Source organism: Cibotium barometz, chromosome 52, assembly GCF_041138505.1.
Source record: "Cibotium barometz isolate CiBa-2024 chromosome 52, ASM4113850v1, whole genome shotgun sequence".
In the NCBI taxonomy this organism is placed as follows: domain Eukaryota; kingdom Viridiplantae; phylum Streptophyta; class Polypodiopsida; order Cyatheales; family Cibotiaceae; genus Cibotium; species Cibotium barometz.
The window spans coordinates 33,366,226-33,386,379 of record NC_141097.1 but is presented as its reverse complement, the minus strand read 5'-3'; the positions used below and the strand labels follow the sequence as shown (position 1 = coordinate 33,386,379).

At 40.8% G+C, this 20,154-nt stretch overlaps 1 protein-coding gene across 2 annotated transcripts; it reads left to right on the top strand.

The window, feature by feature from the left end:
• Window positions 1-11,746: 11,746 nt before the first annotated feature.
• Window positions 11,747-14,033, top strand: LOC147609081 (AAA-ATPase At4g25835-like). 2 transcript variants are annotated; one of them, XM_086788460.1, is made up of 2 exons: window positions 11,747-12,141; window positions 12,268-14,033. In XM_086788460.1, the coding sequence occupies exons 1-2, from the start codon at window positions 11,923-11,925 to the stop codon at window positions 13,744-13,746; spliced, it is 1,698 nt and encodes a 565-aa protein (XP_086644586.1). In that variant the 5' UTR covers window positions 11,747-11,922; the 3' UTR covers window positions 13,747-14,033. The 2 variants fall into 2 exon arrangements, with proteins under 2 accessions (XP_086644586.1, XP_086644587.1); XM_086788461.1 differs by having other exon boundaries at window positions 11,764-12,141; window positions 12,277-14,033.
• The last annotated feature ends 6,121 nt before the right edge of the window (window positions 14,034-20,154 follow it).

Here is a 20,154-nt window from a genome sequence, read left to right as displayed (position 1 = left end):
TTTGCCTTCAGGCAATTGCACTAAATCCCAAGTCTCATTTTCATATAGTGCATCCATCTCCTCATCCATAGCTTTCTCCCAACACACATTTCCAATAGCCTCATCAATGCATGTGGGCTCTACAACCTGTACAACTTTTGCCATGTATGCATAGTGATGTGCCACATAACCATCAAGGTAAACCTCTGCACAAGATTCTTCACTCTCCCAGATCTTCGCAGCTTTGCATTCATGGCTTCCATAGCCTTCTTTACACCAGGTGTTCTCATAGTTGGTATCCCAAGATCCTCATCAAGGCTCATCTCTGAGCCACTAGACTCTTCATCAACATGAGAATGCCCTGCAGAAATGTCAGGCATAATAAGGGGCTCAACCACTTTCTCTTTGCCTTTATGTGATGTACTAATCACATTTGCAGGATTGGTATTATGACGCAGCCTGCCACTCCATGGTCTATCAACTGGACTACTAGATGAGGACTCTCCTGGTCCACTCAAAGATTGTGATTGCTGACTTGCATTCTATGCAACCACATTTCCACTCACATCAACCCCAACAGCTTCTTTTTCAGCAGCATACCAACTGCTCATCTCATCAAAAACAACATCCGTGCTTACCCTCAACTCACGTGTAGAAGGGTTATAACACCTGTATCCCTTTTGCTCAAGGGAATACCCAATAAACACACATTTTTGAGCTTTTGGATCGAACTTAGTTCTCAGCTCATCTGGCACATGCACATATGCAATGCATCCAAAGACTTTGAGATGAGACAAATCAAGTTTTCTGCCAGTAAACCTCTCCTCTAGAGTTACATCATGTATGGCTGCAGTTGTTCATGATGTAAACTGCTGTAGAAACAGCTTCAGCCCAATAGCTATGTAGCATATTCTTCTCTCCCATCAATGCTCGTGCAATCTCAGCAATGTGCCTATTTTTTCGCTCAGCAACTCCATTTTGCTACGGAGTGTAACTACATGTAAACTGTCTCTCTGAATGCCATTATTCTTCTTCAAAAATTCAAAGAACTCATTGGAGAAGTATTCTCCTCCTCCATCTGACCTTAGACACTTTACATATTTCCCTGTTTGCTTTTCAACCATAACTCTGAAATTCTGAAAATGAGTGAAAACCTCACTCTTCTCCTTCATGAAGTATACCCACACTTTCCTTGTGTAGTCTCATCAATAAATGTCACATAATACCTGCAGCCTCCTATAGACATGGTCTTTGTAGGACCCCATACATCTAAATGCACAACATCTAGTGCATTTCTGCTCACATTTCTGTCACGTGGAAACACATGCTTTGTTTGCTTTCCAAATTGGCATGCTTCATATATTTTATGCATACCTTCAACTTTAAACTTTGGCAGCCCTATCTCACAATTCCTTTAGTGTGCATAGACTTTATTCTTTGCATATTCACATGTCCAATTCTTTTATGCCAAATGTCTGTGTCTGCAACAATTCCTGAACCATTTGCAAACATCGCAGCACTCACTTCAGGCATGTTTACATTCAATGTAAACATTCTGCCCACTCTGTTGCCTTTTGCAAAACCAACTTGCACTTGTCTTTAAAGTCTTCAACATAACAACCATTAGGGTTAAACCAAACCTGCAAACCCTGCGTAATCATCTGGCCAACTGAAACCAGATTCTTTGTTATGTTCAGAACATGAAGTACATCTGCAAGGTACTTCACTTTGCAATCCTGCATAGACAATGGCACATCTCCATCATGGGCAATTGGATGAGCAGTGTCATCCCCTGTCTCCACAAAACCTGGTCTTTCAAGGTTTTTCATCTCCTTGAACCACTCCCCATGACTTGTCATGTGGTTTGAGGCACCTGAATCAACGTACCATACATCATCTTTATGTGTTGCTTCAACATTTTCAGACATGGCATTAACGACATGCTGCATAACAAAGAACCTTTCATTATCCTCATTGTTTCTGCTCGAGGATGCATAGTTGTTTTGCTACAATTTTCTATTTTGCATGTCAGCCTGCTTCTTATAACAATCTGCCTGCACGTCCAGGCTTACCACCACAATAAAAGCATCCATGTGTATCATTATACTACCTTTGCTAATTTCCACGACCTCTTTCACTCCCCCTGCCTTTGAATTAGCTTCTTCCACCTGCATGCTGTTGTTGTTGTTGTGAATTTTGGGACTGTTGTTGTTGCTACTGCTGGCCATAATTCTGATAACATGTTCGGCCACCTCCTTGGCCGCGTCCACGGCCTCCTCTACCTCGTCCTCTTCCTGAACTTGTGTAGAAGGCTTGTTGCTCTCTGAACTGTTTTTATTTTGTGAAGACTGTTGGTCTTCAACCAAGCTCTTCTCTTCTATAATCAACATAGACACCAAATCTGTGAAATTGGGAATGTTTTTTCGAGTCTTAATAGACGTCTTGAATGCCTTGTATTGTGGCCCGAGACCACATAGACAGACTTCCACCTTATCATCATCATCTACTAAAACACCAATAGATGCAAGGGATTCCACAATACCCTTGATCTTCAATGCATAGTCATTCACAGACATACTCTTTTTCTCCACAGTATGTTCATTCTTCAACTGTATCTTTCGTGCCTTGGTATTCGTTTCATAGAGTTTTACCAAGGTGTCCCACGCCTCCTTGGGGGACTTGGCATCCTGTATGTGTCAAAATATGGTGTCATGTATACTGATAGAGAGCCAATACATAACTTTTCTAGCTCCTTGGCTCCAATCCTTGAACTCTTTCACATCCGTAGTAGTCGGATTGATCTCCGGTATCTCCGGTGCCTCTTCATGCTCACCTTCTATGTAGTCCCAGTAACGCTTTCCCATCAGGAAATTTGTCAACCTGAACCTCCAAGCATGGAAGTTTTTCTTGTCAAGCTTCTCAGCAACAATCTGGTTTATGCCATCATTTGACATCTTGCCAGACACACAAATTTACCAGAAACAACACTGTGGTTTGTCCTGCACAAACTGTTGTATTTTTTGCAGCGGTACCGTACTATACTCAAATGTCACAACTAGTGACCTCAATGTGCATACATACACCCAATGGCAATTGTTGACCTCCTTGCAGCACACACAATGTCTGCACAACCAATCTATCTTCCTGCAATTCTTAAAACAGAGTTCTGCATAGAATCGATGACTTACCCACAGTGCTCGAAATCACCTGCTTTCTGAAAAACAAAGGTCCTAACGTACCCAAAACGCGTTTTGGGCCTGAAAAATTCTGTCCTAAAGCTTTACTCTCGCGAAGAAAGCTCCTCAATCAGAGATCGTTTGCTAGTGCCTCCCGTAGAGCTCCCGACAAGGGTGTAGTCTCACCAACACAAATAGGGAAGAGTAGATGAAGCTTTTACCCTTGTACCGCTTCCTGTGCTTCTCTTGCTTGCAGCTCAGCCCTTAGCATGAACTTGGCTTTAATACCATGAAAATATGCAGGGGAGAAGAGAGCTTGAGCTCTTGCAAGCACACACACAATCACAAAACCCTAAAGGAGAACACACAAGGTGAGAGGCTTAAAATCTTCTTCTTCTTCACACAACACTCAACACACCATATACAAAGATAAGAGTACACACAATATGAAAAGGTACTCAACCAAATACATACTAGGGTTCTCTATAGTGTGAACCCAACTAAATGAGCTAGCGCTATAACTATGCCCAGTCTCTAGAATGGCTGTCACACAGCCTGTCATCCCACTGGCCGCATATCATCGATGATCTCACCAACCATGCCAGTGGTGTAGGTGTGGGGCCTATCCCCCAGGCGGATCATCAGTGTCCCCCGCCTCACTAGTAGATGAGCTCGATATCTCAACAATTCTAGGGTCTCATACTCCTTTCACAAAAGCACAATAATATCTACTCATCGTCAGTAGAAGCGGTGAGCCTCACATAAAACTTGCACCATGAGTTCAAGTGTTTAAGATGAAAGACATAATCTCCCATCAACTCATGCTCTTATTGTACTTAACGTTATAGATTAGGCCCTATTTGTCACATCGCTTCTAGCAAAGCTTATTATAAATACATTCTTAAGTCATGTGAAATTAACTTTATCTTTTGTTTTGAGTATCCTATACCACTGATGTGCCTTCAAGCCTATTTATGAAAAGATTGGAAAAGGAGAGAGAGCTTAAGCTGTTGCAAACACACACATACATACACATATAACAATGGAGAAGAGACACATAGAGATGGAAAGCTAAAATCTTCTTCTACTTGTTTCTCTCAAAAGATGTCTATAGATGATAAGTGAAACCAACATAAGTACTAGAGCACCATGTAGAAGCGGTCCATAATGTGAACACGCTAAGTGGGTGTGAGCTACCAAAAAAAGTATGACATAACTTGGTTGGACTAGGTAGGTGTAGTCTGATTGAAGAATCACCGGTGAAGATCCATTGTGTCAGTTACTAAATGCACCACTGGTGTAAAGGTGAAATGATCACCCAAGAAAATCATGAATGTTAGCTCGTGAACTTTAAGCTTGACATCTCAACACTCACCCCAAGAGCAAGTCTATCTCCAAGACTCCAAGCATAGTGTGGAATCTGTGAAGCTTGATATCTCAACACTCACCCCAAGATCAAGTCTATCTCCAAGACTCCAAGCATAGTGTGGAATCTGTGAAGCTTCTTTGCTCCCAATATCTAGGCACATCATGAGTGTTAGCTCATGTTGAGCTTGACATCTCAAGACTCCCCTCAAGCTCAACTCCATCTCCAAGACTCCAAGCATAGTGTGTAATCTGTGAAACTTCTCTGCCCCAATGTCTTGGGAAAATGTCAACTACCTACTTCTCTATCGTGACATACACACAAGATCAATATCTCCTACCAAGACCTTCTCTCTGATGGACCTCTATGTGTTTTGTCCACACATGAAACATAGAGTTCCTAGCCAACTGTATGCTACTAAGGTTGTTGCTTTTTTGAGCCACTAGACTCTCCATCAACTTTTTCTTTAACTTTATGTGATGCACTTGGTGAACCTATAGGACTGCAACCTTCCATTCCATGGTCTATCAATAGACCCACTCGTAGAGGACTCTCTGGGTCTACTCAATGACTATGATTACTGACCTATATTCTATGCAACCACTTTCTCCTTTGCATCATCCCTAGTAGAGTCTTTTATAGTAGCATTCCAACTACTCATCTCATCAAAGACAACATCCCTGGTCATCGTCATCTCACTATGATAGGATTATAATATCTATACCCCTTTTGCTCAAGAGAGTAACCAATGAACACACATTTTCAACCTTTGGATCTAATTTATTACATAGCTCATCAGGAATGTGTACATATGTAATGCATCCAAACACTTCAAGTGTAACAAACCTAGTTTTGCTAGTATACTTCTCCTCTAGAGTCACACCATGAAATGTTGCTATGGGGGTCCTATTCATAATGTAAACTATAGCCACATAACTAATTTAGCCCAATAATAGTGAGGCATGCTCTTCTTATTCATCAACTGCATGAGAAACCTCTATAATGTGCCTATTCTTTCTCTCACCTCAGGCATGCTTACATCCAAAGTAAACATTCTGTCCACTCTTTTGCCCTTTGCAACTAAACAACATTTGTTGTTGAAGTCCTCAAAATAAGATTTCTCAAGGTTAAAGCATATCTGTGAACCTTACTCAATCATTTGCCCAATAGAAACCAGATTCTTTGTTATGTTAGGCACATGAAGTATATTAACCAAGTACCTCATCTTGCCATTCTACGTGCATTCCCAATGTGAGCCATAGGTACTCTCTACATAACCTGGTTTTTCTAGATTTTTTACATCTCTAAACCACTCACCACCATGATAGTTCATGTAGTTAGAGGCTCTCAAGTCCACATACCAATTCAACATGTGTTGGATAGCAAACAAATGCTCACATCTATCTCCAGCCTACTTGCTTGAAGATGCATAATTGTTTTATTGTAACTTGCCACTTTTTATGTTACTATGCTTCTTATGTGACATTCTTCTCTGCAAAGTAATCTAGTCTACCATAATAAAAGAAATACTTTAAACCTAATCCCAATTATTGTCTTTGCCAATTGCCTCTATCTCTATAGCTCACTCTGCCTTGAGACTGCTCTCTATAGCTCCCTCTGCCTTGAGACTGCTCTCTTCCACCTCTATGTGTTTGCTGCTATTTTGGAAATCATTGGACTCCTCCTATCCATAATTTTGATTTTCAAAATGGCCACCACCTTGGCCTTGACCACGACCTCTACCTCTACCTAAATTTAAGTAGAAGGCCTATTCTGAAGTGTTCTTACTTTGTGGGGAAGAATCTTAACATAGACACCAAAAGTTGGGAACATTCTCTCTTAAAGCAATAGAGGTCTTGTATTGTATAAGAATCTCTATCTTCTTCACATACCCGAAATACCAAAGTCCTCAATCTTTGGGTTGGCATCATTTGTCTCTATCTTTATTTGCTTGTCTTGGCTTGTAAGAAACTCTTTCCTCCACTCAGTCTGAATACCAAACTCCTTGATCTTTGGGTTGGCATCATTTGTCTCTATCTTTAGATAACCACCTCGTGTATACATAGGGTTCTCTTTCCTCCATCTTGTGTAACCGTATACAATCATGTAGGTGACCATTTGGATCTAAATAAAATATTATAAAACTGGCATTATGACATTGGTGCTATGATCGGATATGGCATGTACGGAAGTTGTTGGGGGTTGTACTATATGCCTCTCAGAACAACTTGGTTGTTGGATTAAATGGTGTCACTTGCATCAACACCTTGAAAAAGAGTTTAGACCACAACATTAGATTCCCCTTTATGATTGAATATTCATACTTTGTTAGAGTTAGTTGCTCCAAAACATCTTGATTAGTATACTCTTCTGGTAAAGCATCATGTGGTTGTGTTACCTAAGTGAAGTTGCTCATAGAGGCCTCATTGACTCCTTACTAGGAGCGAGAGTGTTAATAGGGAAATCAAAATGGAGAGAAGAAGATGCTACGGTAGTGGGGGGGGTTCATTGTTAGTTTTGGAGCACATTTTATGAGATGGAAGGAGTTTAGGAGTGAGAGGCCTATTTAGTGGATAAGTATAATGATATGCATTCTCTTCCTCCCTATCCTTCCTCAAATGTTAGGGGTGGTGGGGGCTTAGTGCTTCTAATGAACATATCTTGGGTTATTATAGTGGGGTACTCAATATATTCAATAGTAAAATCGTATAATGATTGGGTTGGCATCCTGATCTAAATTCTATAATATTAGTGCTACGTTGTCTTTGTCGAGCCCCATAATCTGAGTGCACCACATCAAGTTCTCTCTTACTTACATTCCTATCATGTGGAAATATATTCTTTATTTGCTTTCCAAACTGACATGCTTTACATACCTTATACATTCCATCCACCTTAAACTTTGCCAAACCTGTAATAATTTTTAAATTCTACATAGACTTCAATTTGCTGCTCATTCACATGACCAATATGTTTATGCTAAATATCTATATCGGACATAACACCTGCACCTTGTGCAAACATAGCACCTTTTACCTCTTGCATGCTTGTATCCAAAGTAAACATTCTACCCACTCTTTTTTCCTTTGTAACAAAATGACATTTGTTATTGAAATTCTCAACAAATCAACCCTAAGGGTTAAAGCATATTTGCAAACCTTGCTCAATCATTTGCCTAGTAGAAACAAAATTCTTTTTATGTTAGGCACATGAAGTACATTAGCCACCTACCTCATCTTGCCATCATGCATAGCCAATGGTACATTCCCAATGTAAGCAATAGGATAAGCTGTGTCATACCCCTAGTCTCTACATAACTTGGTTTTCCAAAATTTTAACATCTCTAAACCACTCACCATGATAGGTTATGCGGTTAGAGCCTCCCAAATCCACATACCATAAATCATATTATTTGTGGATACATCTATAGTCTAAATCCAGATACCATACATCATCATTATTTATAGATACATTTGTAGTCACTAAATTTAACATAAACTGCATAGCAAACAAATGCTCACATCTATCTTCAGCTTACTTGCTTGAAGATGCATAATTGTTTTGTTGCAACTTTCCATTTTTTATGTCACTCTGCTTGTGATATTCTACTACAAAGTGATTTGGCTTGGCACAATAAAAGAAATCCTTTAAACTTGATCCAAATTGTTGCCTTTTCCAATTTCCTCAACCTCTCCGGATCCCCCTTTCTTGAGACTCGCCTCTTCCGCCTCTGTGTGTTTGCTGCTACTCTGCAAATCATTGGATTGTTGTTGTCCATAATTCTGATTTCCAAAATGGCCCTACTACCTTGGCCTTGAACGCCACAAACTCTACTATCTGAATTTGAGTAGAAGGTCTATTCTAGAGTGTTCTTGCTTTGGAAGGAAGAGTCTTCACCCAAATACTTCTCTTCTATGATTAACATAGACACCAAATTCCAAAAGTTGGGAAAATGCATCGTGGTTCCACGCCTTTATCTCTACTAGAGCAACATTCTCTTTAGGAAATTATGGAGGCTCTTCATTGTCTCCTTCAACATAGTCCCCAAATCATTTTCCCATTAGGAAATTGGTCACTTTGACCTTCCACACATGGAAGTTGTTCTTGTCTAGCTTCTCACTAACAATTGGTCACTTTGACCTTCCACACATGGAAGTTGTTCTTGTCTAGCTTCTCACTAACAATTTGTTTAATGATGTCAAAAATCTTTTCTTACAAATAGAAATCTATAAATAGACATTCCTATATGTAACCTAAAATACAACAGTATCTAGTGTAACTCTTGTATGTACTTTTGCATAATCTATATGTCACACATGATCAGAGTCATGTACGCACCCACAATCAGTAATACATATGCAATCATTGTCTACACACCCAAAATGCAGGGTTGTAGTGCAATAACTAGAGTTTGGAGATTAATAATTCCAAACCAGAACTTCCTAAAAGTGCCCAAAACACCCGTGGCCAAACAAAGGCCGAAATGCACAAAAAATACAAATCTGGCCACCATGAAAACTTGAGTACAAAGTATTGAGCACAATACAGGTACCTCTGTACATGCAAAGACAGCTTCATAATCGAATACATGTAGCTCCCAGAGCTACCTAGGGGGTGTCGTACCAAAAAGAGATGATGATGCTCTTACCCGTGTGCCACTTCCTTTGCCTTCATAGCTTCCTTTTCTTATTACTGCTTTTCTCCCTAGCCTAAACCAATCACCACATGAAAAGAGATGCTGATGCTCTTATCTATGTACCACTTCCTTTTCCTTTATAGCTTCCTTTGATTACCACTTAGCTCCTTAGCCTGAACTAGACTCTGCTTATACCATGAAAAAATTAGGGGAGGAGAGAGAGCTTAAGCTCTTGCAAGTACACACACACTCACACAACAATGGAGAAGGCATACACATGATGGAAACTGAAATATTCTTCTAGTTGTTGCTCTCAAAAGAGGTCTACAAAAGATTAGTGTTGGAAACTGAAATATTCTTCTAGTTGTTGCTCTCAAAAGAGGTCTACAAAAGAGGTCTACAAAAGATTAGTTTAAAACCAACATAAGTACTGGAGTACTATATACAAGTGGTCTATAATGTGAACATGCTAAGTAGGTCAGCTAGCAAGAAAAGTATACCATAATTTGGTTGGACTAGATAGGTGTATTTCATCTAAAGAATCACTCGCAAATATCCACCATGTTACCAAACATGCCAATGGTGTAAAAGTGGATTGGTCACCCAAGCACATCTCATGAGCGTCATCTCGTGTTGAGCTTGGCATCTCTCATGTTGAGCTTGACATGTCAACACATTAGAGAAAAAGAATGGATCTTGGTGAGCTCATCGATGTGTCTACATGTTTCACAAATGGACTCAAAGATATCTAAATTTTGGATGGGATGCCCATCTCCGCTAAATATTTATATTAAGTTATCTATATGATATGGCTTCATGGTATTTTTCCTTGGGCATGAGCTTAAGAAATTCCCAACTCCCAAGCCACCCCCTACCTATTTTAGTTTCCATTCTTAACAAGTTAGTTGTGGTAGCTGTGGGGGTTAAGACGAGGACGACTCACTCATAGGTTGGTTTAGTGAAATGTACATTTCCTCTCCCTCTTCCCCTCCCCCTTCTTGGATGAATCTCTCTATGATACTCGTCTCTCTAACAAATTTTGTGGGGAAGGATACAATTTCATTATTCAATGTGCCTCTCTCCCTTGGGAAAATCTATCTTGCCCTTTTCCAATAGCATTGTTTACATACAAGCAAGGAATTCAAGATTGGTTATCATCTTGTTAATATCAGTTCTACTGGCCAGTATAAGGAGTAGCAATCACCTACTCAACCTTTGGTCCCTCCTAGATTAGCTCTAGAGGGTACATCCCCTCTGCTGGTGCTTATGCTAATGCTTGGGCCTATCCCGCAGCATCTAATCTTTCCTTCTCTCAAGAATTCGTCTCTAGGACTTGTATCAGTAGTAGAGAGTTATGAAAAGACTAATATTACAGAATTTAGTTTATGAACCCACTACTTTCTAGTTGGTTGGTTTATAAGATGATCGTTCCTAGAAGCATTAACATGACCAGTCTTTTCTCAATGCAGATCTCTTGACTCCTTTGGTCAGTCTTTGGATTGGGGTCACCTTGAGGGTTTACCAAGGATGAGCATTTCTATTAGGAACTAGAGAGAAAAAAGTGGTACCATCGTTCGGCCTCCCTTGGTTTATATTTGGATGGTTCGCTTTTTCCATCGAATGTAGCAGTCAGTTGCACCAATCTACGCTCTTCCCACCACAGGTGCTCTTCGATAATTCTTGTAGGCATAACATGTTGAAGAGAAGGATTATTGTTGATGATAAGGATTTGAACTTTCAAGCAACCTTCACCATACTACTATGGAAAATACTATGAGCACTTGCATTTGTTAGTTCCAAGTCAGGTTCACCCAGAGCTTCCCATGTTTCATAGGACATCCAATTGTGACTTGATCCTATGTCAATTAGAGCTATGCTCATGTATAAGAGATGGAGGACTAGTCTAAAGTGTTTGAATGACTTATTGAACTTCAAAAGCTAGATGAGGTAAGGCTACACTCTTTGGTGGAAATATATGTTGAAAAGAAGCTCGAAGAAAAACATGGTTTAATTCGAACATCAAAACTAAGAGGTTCAAAGAAGGGGACTTGGCCTTGCTTTATAACCTCAAGAAAAATAAATGGAAACTCAAGCTGTTTTAGGATCTATGAAATGACTTTAGGAGGAGTTGTCTACTTAGAAACATTGGATGGAGTCCAAATGGAAGGATTCCTCAACGGAAGTAAACTTAGAAACTTCTATGGACCGCACTCCTGTGAAACTCCTATGGACCTCACACCTATGAACAACTCGAAGCTATCCACTTGGTTAAGACACAATGTGGGTAGAATTTAGTCCACAAGAGATGGTGGGCTACAAAAGTGAAGATGGAAATAAGAGCAACATTGATGGTTCCGGCTAGCACTAAAGATCATGTGTAAATATAGTTCTAAGAACCGGGGAGGACATTTCTTCCATCTAATGTTTTTACCTGAACTTCACATTTTGTTGCCTTTTACTCTTTCCAAAGGCAGAACAACTCATGCATACAAGTTTCAAACCTAGGGAAATTGAGATGTTCATGTGGAGAGAGAGCTTGCAAATGGCTTTGTTATTATATAGAGAAAGAGACGTTTGGCAAAACGATGGCAATCCACCTAGGGTTCTTGCGGCAAACCTGTTGGCCGCCCAATATGGAAGGGAATTGCCCGCCATGTTACAGAAGTGAAGACCGCCCAGGGGCGGGCTATACAGCCAAAGGTTAGGGCTCCTTCCCTCCTCCCTCCTTCCTTCCCTCCTCCCTTCCTCCCTTGAGTGCAAAAGCAATGGATGTAGCCAAAGCCGTATGCTCTGTCATGGGCGCATGTGCTTTTGGGCTCAACTTCTTGCCGAGGCCGGTGAGGTACAAGTTGGAAGAGTGCATGAGAAGCCTGTGGGAGAGGTTCTTCAGCACGGCAGACCCTTTTGCCTACATCGACGTCCCACTCAAACGCCAGAGCGGCAGCGTGGAATCGGTCCAGCCTGAGCTTGCAGAAAACCTGAACGTAATCTTTCTAATATCAATTTTCAAACAATCAAGGCATTTTAGCTCATAGATCTGCAAGTTTTCAAGATATTGCCGTTAATTTTCTTGTAATCATGAGTCTTTAAAAATTGTTTGCTGTGATTAGTGGGTCCAGGATCCCAGAATGTACAACCAAGCGAGGGACACTAATCCCTTCTACGAGGATGTAAGCCTCTATTTAGGCTCTCTTGACATTGAGCTCAAGACAAAGCGTGTGAGCGTGTACGGAGCTGGAGATGATGATGCCCATGGTGCTTCAAGGTTTTCCTTTGGCCTTCCCCTCAACGAGACTCTAGAAGACACCTTCGGTGGCTCCCAGATATGGTGGAGCCATAACATTGTGTCTAGTGGCGAAAGAAACTCCTCTTCCAATGGGGGTAGGGACGAGTCTGACAGAGCCTTCACCCTCACCATGCTCAAGTCCGACAAAGGCCGCCTCCTCCGCCCCTACCTCCACCACATCTCCACAGCTGCCCGGGAGATTCGCCGCCGCAACACTCTGCGAATGCTTTACAGAAACAACCAGCGTGGATCCCACTGGAGCCCTGTCACCTTCAAGCACCCCTCCACTTTTGACACCATCGCGCTTGAGGGAAACTTGGGTGAACGCATCCAAGCTGACCTCAAGGCCTTTTCTGAGTCAGAGAAATACTATCACAACATTGGTCGAGCATGGAAACGAGGGTACCTCCTCTATGGCCCCCCGGGCACGGGCAAGTCTAGCTTGATCGCGGCCATAGCCAACTTTATGCAGTATGATGTCTATGACCTCGAGCTCACCAACGTGTTTGACAACTCTCAACTCAAAAACCTCCTCATGCAGACCAAGAGGAAATCAATTATAGTGATCGAGGACATCGACTGCTCCATGGACAATGGCCTCCCTGAGCGCAAGCAAGATCGTGATGTTAATTCCACTGTGCTGCTAGAGAATGATGATAAGTATGCAGACTGGCTATCATGGAAATACAGGGCTCCGCAAGCTCGCAAGCCTAGACAGGGATTGACTCTGTCCGGGCTGCTAAATTTCGCAGACGGCCTTCTCTCATGCTTCGGTGAGGAGAGGATCTTCATCTTCACCACCAATCACAAGGAGAGGCTGGACTCAGCTTTGCTTAGAAGTGGCCGCATGGACATGCACATCCTACTGTCCTATTGTACCTTCTCGGCATTCAAGAAGCTGGCCTTCAATTACTTGGGCATTCAGGATCATGCACTCTATGGTGAATTGGAAGAGGCCATGAAACCCGGGGTGAAGATCACGCCAGCATCTGTGGCAGAAATTTTGATCAGCAAGAAAAAGGACCCAAATGCAGCTATCGAGCAAGTGATGGCTGCTGTCAATGCAGCCGAGAGATTGGACAGCAGAGATAATGGACTGCAAAGGATGGAATGGGAGGATTCTGAAGAATCATCTGGAGAAAGGGAGGAGATAAGGCAAAAAGGTCAGGAGCTTGGAAAGGAAGATAAAGGCCCATCAAGGATGACTGGCTCTAATAATAGGCAAAGGCATGGTAAAACGATTAAACAGCATAAGGAATCAATATCTGATATACTTGGGAATGAAACTATAATGCTTTTATGAGAAGATCCAGCTTGGATCCCATCATAGATGAACCACACCATGCTTTACTTGAAGGTGGATTAATATCGCCCTTGCAAAGAATGGCTAGGATCAGGAAGTTAGCATCCCCACAAACTAAATCTATGTTTTACATGACCCGCTATGAGGAAGGTTCCCCTCTTGTACATGAAGTTAAAGCTGCCGGGACTCAAAACTCAGACTAACAAGGGTGGTAAAAATCAAATTTAAAACATCAAGAAGGCAACAATTTTGTATATGGTCCTATTAATGATAACTTGTTTGACGCTCGTGTTTCTATGTGTCTAATGCATTTGAAGTTATTTACTGCGTGTTCAATTTTTTGGCCTTAAAGGTATATAGCCAGATAATGAATTGATGCACGCATTTAACATGTGAAAAGTTTCTGCAACATAGCAGGCAGCTTCAGTACACAATTGGAGGCAATCCGTGGTATATACCATGCTTCTCTTGTATAGGCCTATGTACATGTTAAAGGGGTTGCTGCAGAGGGAATCAATCATATTTGCACAGCTCAAGATTTAGCTGGCCTTTTATGCTGCTCATGCCCACACATATTTTTTTGGGGTAGGGATTAAATGTCTCCTGGAGAAGTGTGCTGGTGATGCAGCCAGGCGGATGATGTCATGGTTGCAATACCAAACAACATTTGGTGACATGCATAGCCTTATTCACTCCCACATAAGGTAGTTAGGTGGTTAGGTAAGTGGGTTTGGTAGCTGGGCATTACCAATAGAGGGATGGGTTCACCCCCTTTTTCTTCCCCTTCTTATGCAGAAAACCGATCTCAAGGGGGGAAAGCAGGCCCAAAACATTTTTAATTCCAATTCTTTTTGGAAGCATGAGTACCTAGAGGACCTAACTGTTGTCAATTTACACAGATTTCCTGTTCACCAAGCAATAAAGACACCACATGGTAATTCTAGTAATTGCTTTCTGTCCAGCCAAAATTCGAACCCTTGGCATGAGGTGGATGCTGACTAGACTTAGTGGTTGATGGGTGGCTTCTTGAATAGATCTTGCAAAGCAATCACACGTAAAAACCGATGAGTTGAAGCGATTGTCAGGCTCTCCTCTCAACCGAACTCTAGCAGAACACCCTGAAGCTTGAGGCCAGCCATAGTTGTTTTTTGAACTCCACTAAAGCCCACTATCGAAGTGTATGGCTAAAGCACAATCTAGTCCTTGTTGGGTGTTGATTCCCAAGGATCTTCCTTGTGAGGGATATATTACGTATGAGCCAACAAGACTTGGTTACGATATAGCACACTTAGTTATAAATTGGTCCTTTGATGCTTCTTTCTACCTAGGGCCATCTATAGGTATAAGCCTACCCTCAAATATAACTTCTAGCTATCTTACGGCTTTTGGTGTCATAACCTTTGAACTTGATGACTCCATCCAATGGAGAGGGTAACAACAACAAAGTCATTAAATGATTGTTTAAGAGACTCTATCTAAGTCTCCATAGAACTATCTTCTTAAGTACAATCCACACTTGAGAAGCATCTTGGGAATGTGTTTGTTCCCAAGTGTTCTTTCACCATAATCCAAAGTTAGATCTTCTAAATATGGGACCAAAATTTTGTTTCATATTAATTAATTAGTTGGTAGGAGGGCTCCAAGGTTTGAGGTGAAAGTTGATTGATTTTTTTTGACAAGGGCTCCAACCTTTGGGGTGAAAGACGGTGGAATTTTTTGGAGTTTTCGTGAAGTTTTTTTTTTAACGCGTGGCATATCATGGAGAACTTGCCCTTTTTTTTCTTGCTCTATCTCCCTCTCACACGTTGTATCCCTAAGACAGCAGCGTCTCTCTGTCTCTTTGGCACGCGCTAGCTCTGCCTCTCATCCAGAGAGAGCATGCTCTGTCTCTCTCGATGGCGCTCTCTCTCTCTCTCTCTCTCTCTCTCTCTCTCTCTCTCTCTCTCTCTCTCTCTCTCTCTCTCTCTCTCTCTCTCGCCCTAGCACCCGAGAGAGCTCGTTGAGAGGCCTTCCGTCCGACTGTCTCTCCACCGTCTCATCTCCCTCGTGTCACCTCTAGCGGAGGTTGGCGGGCAGACGTATATTCTTCCAATTCTCATAGCATTTAAATACTTAAGGAGTTTTAGTTAAACCATTTGACCAACTTGGAACTTTCTAGGTGACTTCTTTTGATTTGCATAAAACTTAGCTCTATCCTGAGCCATGCAAATACTTTTCTAAGCGAGGTGCAACATTTCCAATTTCCCTTTACAAGAAGTTCAAAGCTATGTGCCCCTTCACATTTTGCTAAGCAATAGTCAAATGGAACTCTAGGTTGATCTATGTACATTAACATAAATGTAAACGGACTAAACTATGTGATTACATGCTTTGCAGTTTTACATGTACACTCTACATGAAGAGATAATCTTTCCAATAAGAGTGTCTCTTGAAAAAATAGGCTCAAAGCATACCTTTAAGCAATCGACTTACGTATCCATTTGACCATGAGATTTCATCTTGGGCCACTTTTTCCTCGTGTCTAGAACATCAAGGACAAACTTGACCTTTTCTGAATAGCAAACTGTTCTAAGTAGAATATTGATCTTTTTCTTCTCAGACCAAAAGTGAGTCATCCAAACCCTTTCAAGGCTACCCAGTTTTGGACCCTAAGCCATATATTGTGGTCATTCTTACAAAGGCCTCGCATGAAATGATAAAGATCACTTAATACTAGTTTGATATAACCTAACATGACATACAAATGTCCTTTTTAGGGGTTACAAAAAACATTTTTTTTTCAATGTGATTATTTTACCAATGCAAGTCTCCTTGAAGGTGTGTAATATACATAGTAAAAAAAAATTGGTGGACTTAGACGTACTAAAATTCATTTGAGTCCTAATGAAACTCAATAAATATGTACATGTTAGTATATGTAATAAGCTTGGTCAAAGATAAAGGAGTTCCAAATCTACATTTTCATAAATTTAGTAGTCATCTCTACGAAAATGTGACCTACATAGAAAAATTAAATAGTGTATACCCAAAAAAACTATATATGTTGAAACCTAGACTATCTTCTTATTCAATCACCTCTCCAAGTCATTGAAAAGAGAAACCAAAACTACCTTCCAATTTAAACATATCTAATAAAAATTATATACATTGAAAAGAGAAACCCAAACTACCAGCAGGATTAGAGATAGCAATGGATACTTCATAACTATAAATAAGTAGAAGTTTATCTAACAAGGCTTGCACAACTTTGCATCGTTTTAAAATTGAATCAAGAACTATACTACACATTAATGTCAGTCCCAAATTTCACCGTTATCCTATACTAGAAAAACTACTATGTACAACATGAAGAAATCAATTTGTTGATGCGAATAAATTCAAATTGAGGGTGCTGATGACAAGAAAAAAATCTCCGAATGGAGGTCGCTGCACAGGAAGAAAGTCTGAGTTACAAAAATCACCACAAAACCAAATCTTCCAAGTTTTAGGGCAGATGAGAGCCCGTGAATCATAGAAGATCCATTTTGATTTGAAAGCTATATATTTTTTAAATAAAATAGGCTCTCCTTTCTCCAAGCTTGCTTTTATTCTCTTTTGGGTCTTATTTTTGTTACCAAGAATATACATTATAGAGTTTTCCATAGTTCTATACTAGAAATCAAATCTAACCATATTAATTTTTTGTGATGGAGTTCAAGGCATAATAAATAGATTTGGCATCTAGGTGACAACATCCTCTTTACAAACAAGGTTTCTACTTGTGTAAGGTTGAAGACTTAAGGGTCTTAGGGCCATTCTAAGGTGAGGTTTCTACCTGTGTAAGGTTGAAGACTTAAGGGTCTTAGGGCCATTCTACGGTGAGGTTTGCTTGTCAATCAACACTTTTGTTGGGCTCTAAGGAATCTTCTTCATCCTAGAGGTTGAGGGGAGGTCCTGAATTTATCTTTAGAGTTCGTCCCTCTCATCCTCGATCAATATTTCTTCTACATGTGTGTTATCTTTGTTGGTCCTTATATCTTCTTTGGCTGAATAAGTTTGTGTATCGGCTCTAAGCATGATGATGATTTTGCACTTCAGCTCTCGAGCTTTAATGTTGGTGGCCACCTTATGTTGGCTTTATCTTTGGCACACCCAAATCAGGCTTTGTCCTTGATAATATCCTTGGGCCTTGTGAGGGAGCGTTCTATAGTTATCCATCCTTGTGTGGATGGATCATTTTTTAGTTTGGTGTTTCTCCCTCTCTTTGGGATCCATACCAGCTTGTCATATGATGCAGGTTTGATGTATACTTCTACACCTATTTTGGTTTCTTGACCTTGGATTTATGAGAAGTATAGGGTACAATAGCTAAGACTTTTGTACCCATACTTGTTAAACTTTACCCTTGGGGAGACAACATGAAGTGTTATGTCCTTGGTTATATTTCTATTTCTTCTATAGTTCCGCCTTGGGCTTCACTTCCTTAGGTCTGGCTTTTGGATTGTAGGCGCTTGTTTGTGATGGAGTTGGGAAGGGTTGTGGTTGTGGTTGTTTCAGTGAGGCTTGGAGTTGATGGATAATCAAACTTACTGGCTTAATTAGACCTGCTTGTAGAGTAAGGTGAGCAATTCCTAGATTTTTGAGGAGAAATATCTTGGCTCCTTCTGTAAGAAGAACATTCATGGTTCTTTGCTCAAATTTGATGGTTGGGGTCTTTGTCCTCCAGTCAACAATGCTACAGTCATGCTTAGAAATCCACCCTCTTTCGAGGATGATTCCTTATCCTGCAATCATGAAAAAGAAACCACCTTCCACATAATAAGAGTTTATGTGGAATTATACAACACCTTAATATTCATTGTATAATCCCGATACAATATAATAGAGCAAGTTTGGCTATATTGTGGGAAATTCTAAGCAAAGCCTTGTGGACTTTACATCATCTTCTCCATCCTCAATGTTTACTATTGTTAATAATCTAGAAATGGGATTGATCATGGTGAAGGACATAGATTAAGCAACATAATTAAGGTGGATTAAACCACACTAAAAACTCCATGACTAGAGAGAGAGAGGGAGATTGCACACTCAACACTATTCCCTTGTATTGCATATCACAATGAACCATACAATGATATAGGCTCTCTAGCCTTATCCCACTTTACACATCATCATCCATGTGGCAACTCCTTTTCCACTCTTTTGGTCAACTCTCACACACCATGCAATATAACATGTGGCATTCCTATCTCACCACAATATCTTGCACCTCTAGGGTGCTTTCCCACATATACACAACAACACGATTACATCTCTCAACACCCCCTCTTAATCGAGGTGTTCTACAACTCATCATCCATCACCCATATCAATGTAGTATTGCACAAACGCAATCGCTACCTCTCAACACTCCCTCTCAATGATACATTGGAGTGTCCATCAATAAATCATGTGTGCGCGTGTCTACCATCTTAGACACCAAGTCCATTTTAAGCCGACTCGCTCACAGCGGAACCACTGAGTCCGATTTGAACATGGAAGTTCGGGTGGGAACCAACCCATGCGCATGCACCTCACACGTGCATCGCTCATGCACACATCACACAACAGCCATTTCGAGATTCTAGGTGAGCTTGGGCAAGGCGACCCTCATACCATGGATGATTACAAAAATTTTTGTTTTGAGCACGCATGCTCGTGGATGTTTGTTAATTATCATTTTTGGGTGAAAAATAAAGAATTACAAAGCCTTTTTGGCCAAAGCCGGGCAGCGGACCTTTATGCCGATGAGTGATCTCCATACATGTATGCATAATAATTTTTTTTTAAAAAAAACCATGTTAACACCACCTAGTGGGGAACATATAAGGTGTGTGTGAATCAAAATCTAGGGGTTAAGGAACCTTAGATTTTTTATTTTATTTAAAAAAAATCCGCTGAAGGGAATATACCCTTATTGCCAATAAGGGTTATATATAATTCTTTTTTTTTAAACTATGAAATTCTCTGCACGCGCATTGATGAATGCACCGACTGCTCAGATTGCAGAGTCTTCTTCTTCCTCGCAGCTCCTTCGTCTGCGTTGTTTCCTTCATTCGCCTTCTTCTTCTCCAGCATAACCTGTGCTTCTTCTTAGTTATCAGGTCGCCTCCAGCGTTGATGTTTGATGTTCTGCTGTGAGCAAATGTTGCTGTTCGCTACCCGCTTTCTCTACAGTTTCCACCGGTCTCACTATCACGTCCTCTACGACTTCCACCAACTTTAGTGCTCTATTGTTTTCAAGGCTCCTGCCTGCTACGTCTTTTCTTAGCGCTATCGTTCTCTGCAGATCACTTTGCTACGATAGTTATCTCAAGACTGCAGCTTAGAGCTCTGTCATCTCTTGATTCCTCAGCCATTCCTTTATCTCTTCTTGTACTGCTCAGGTTG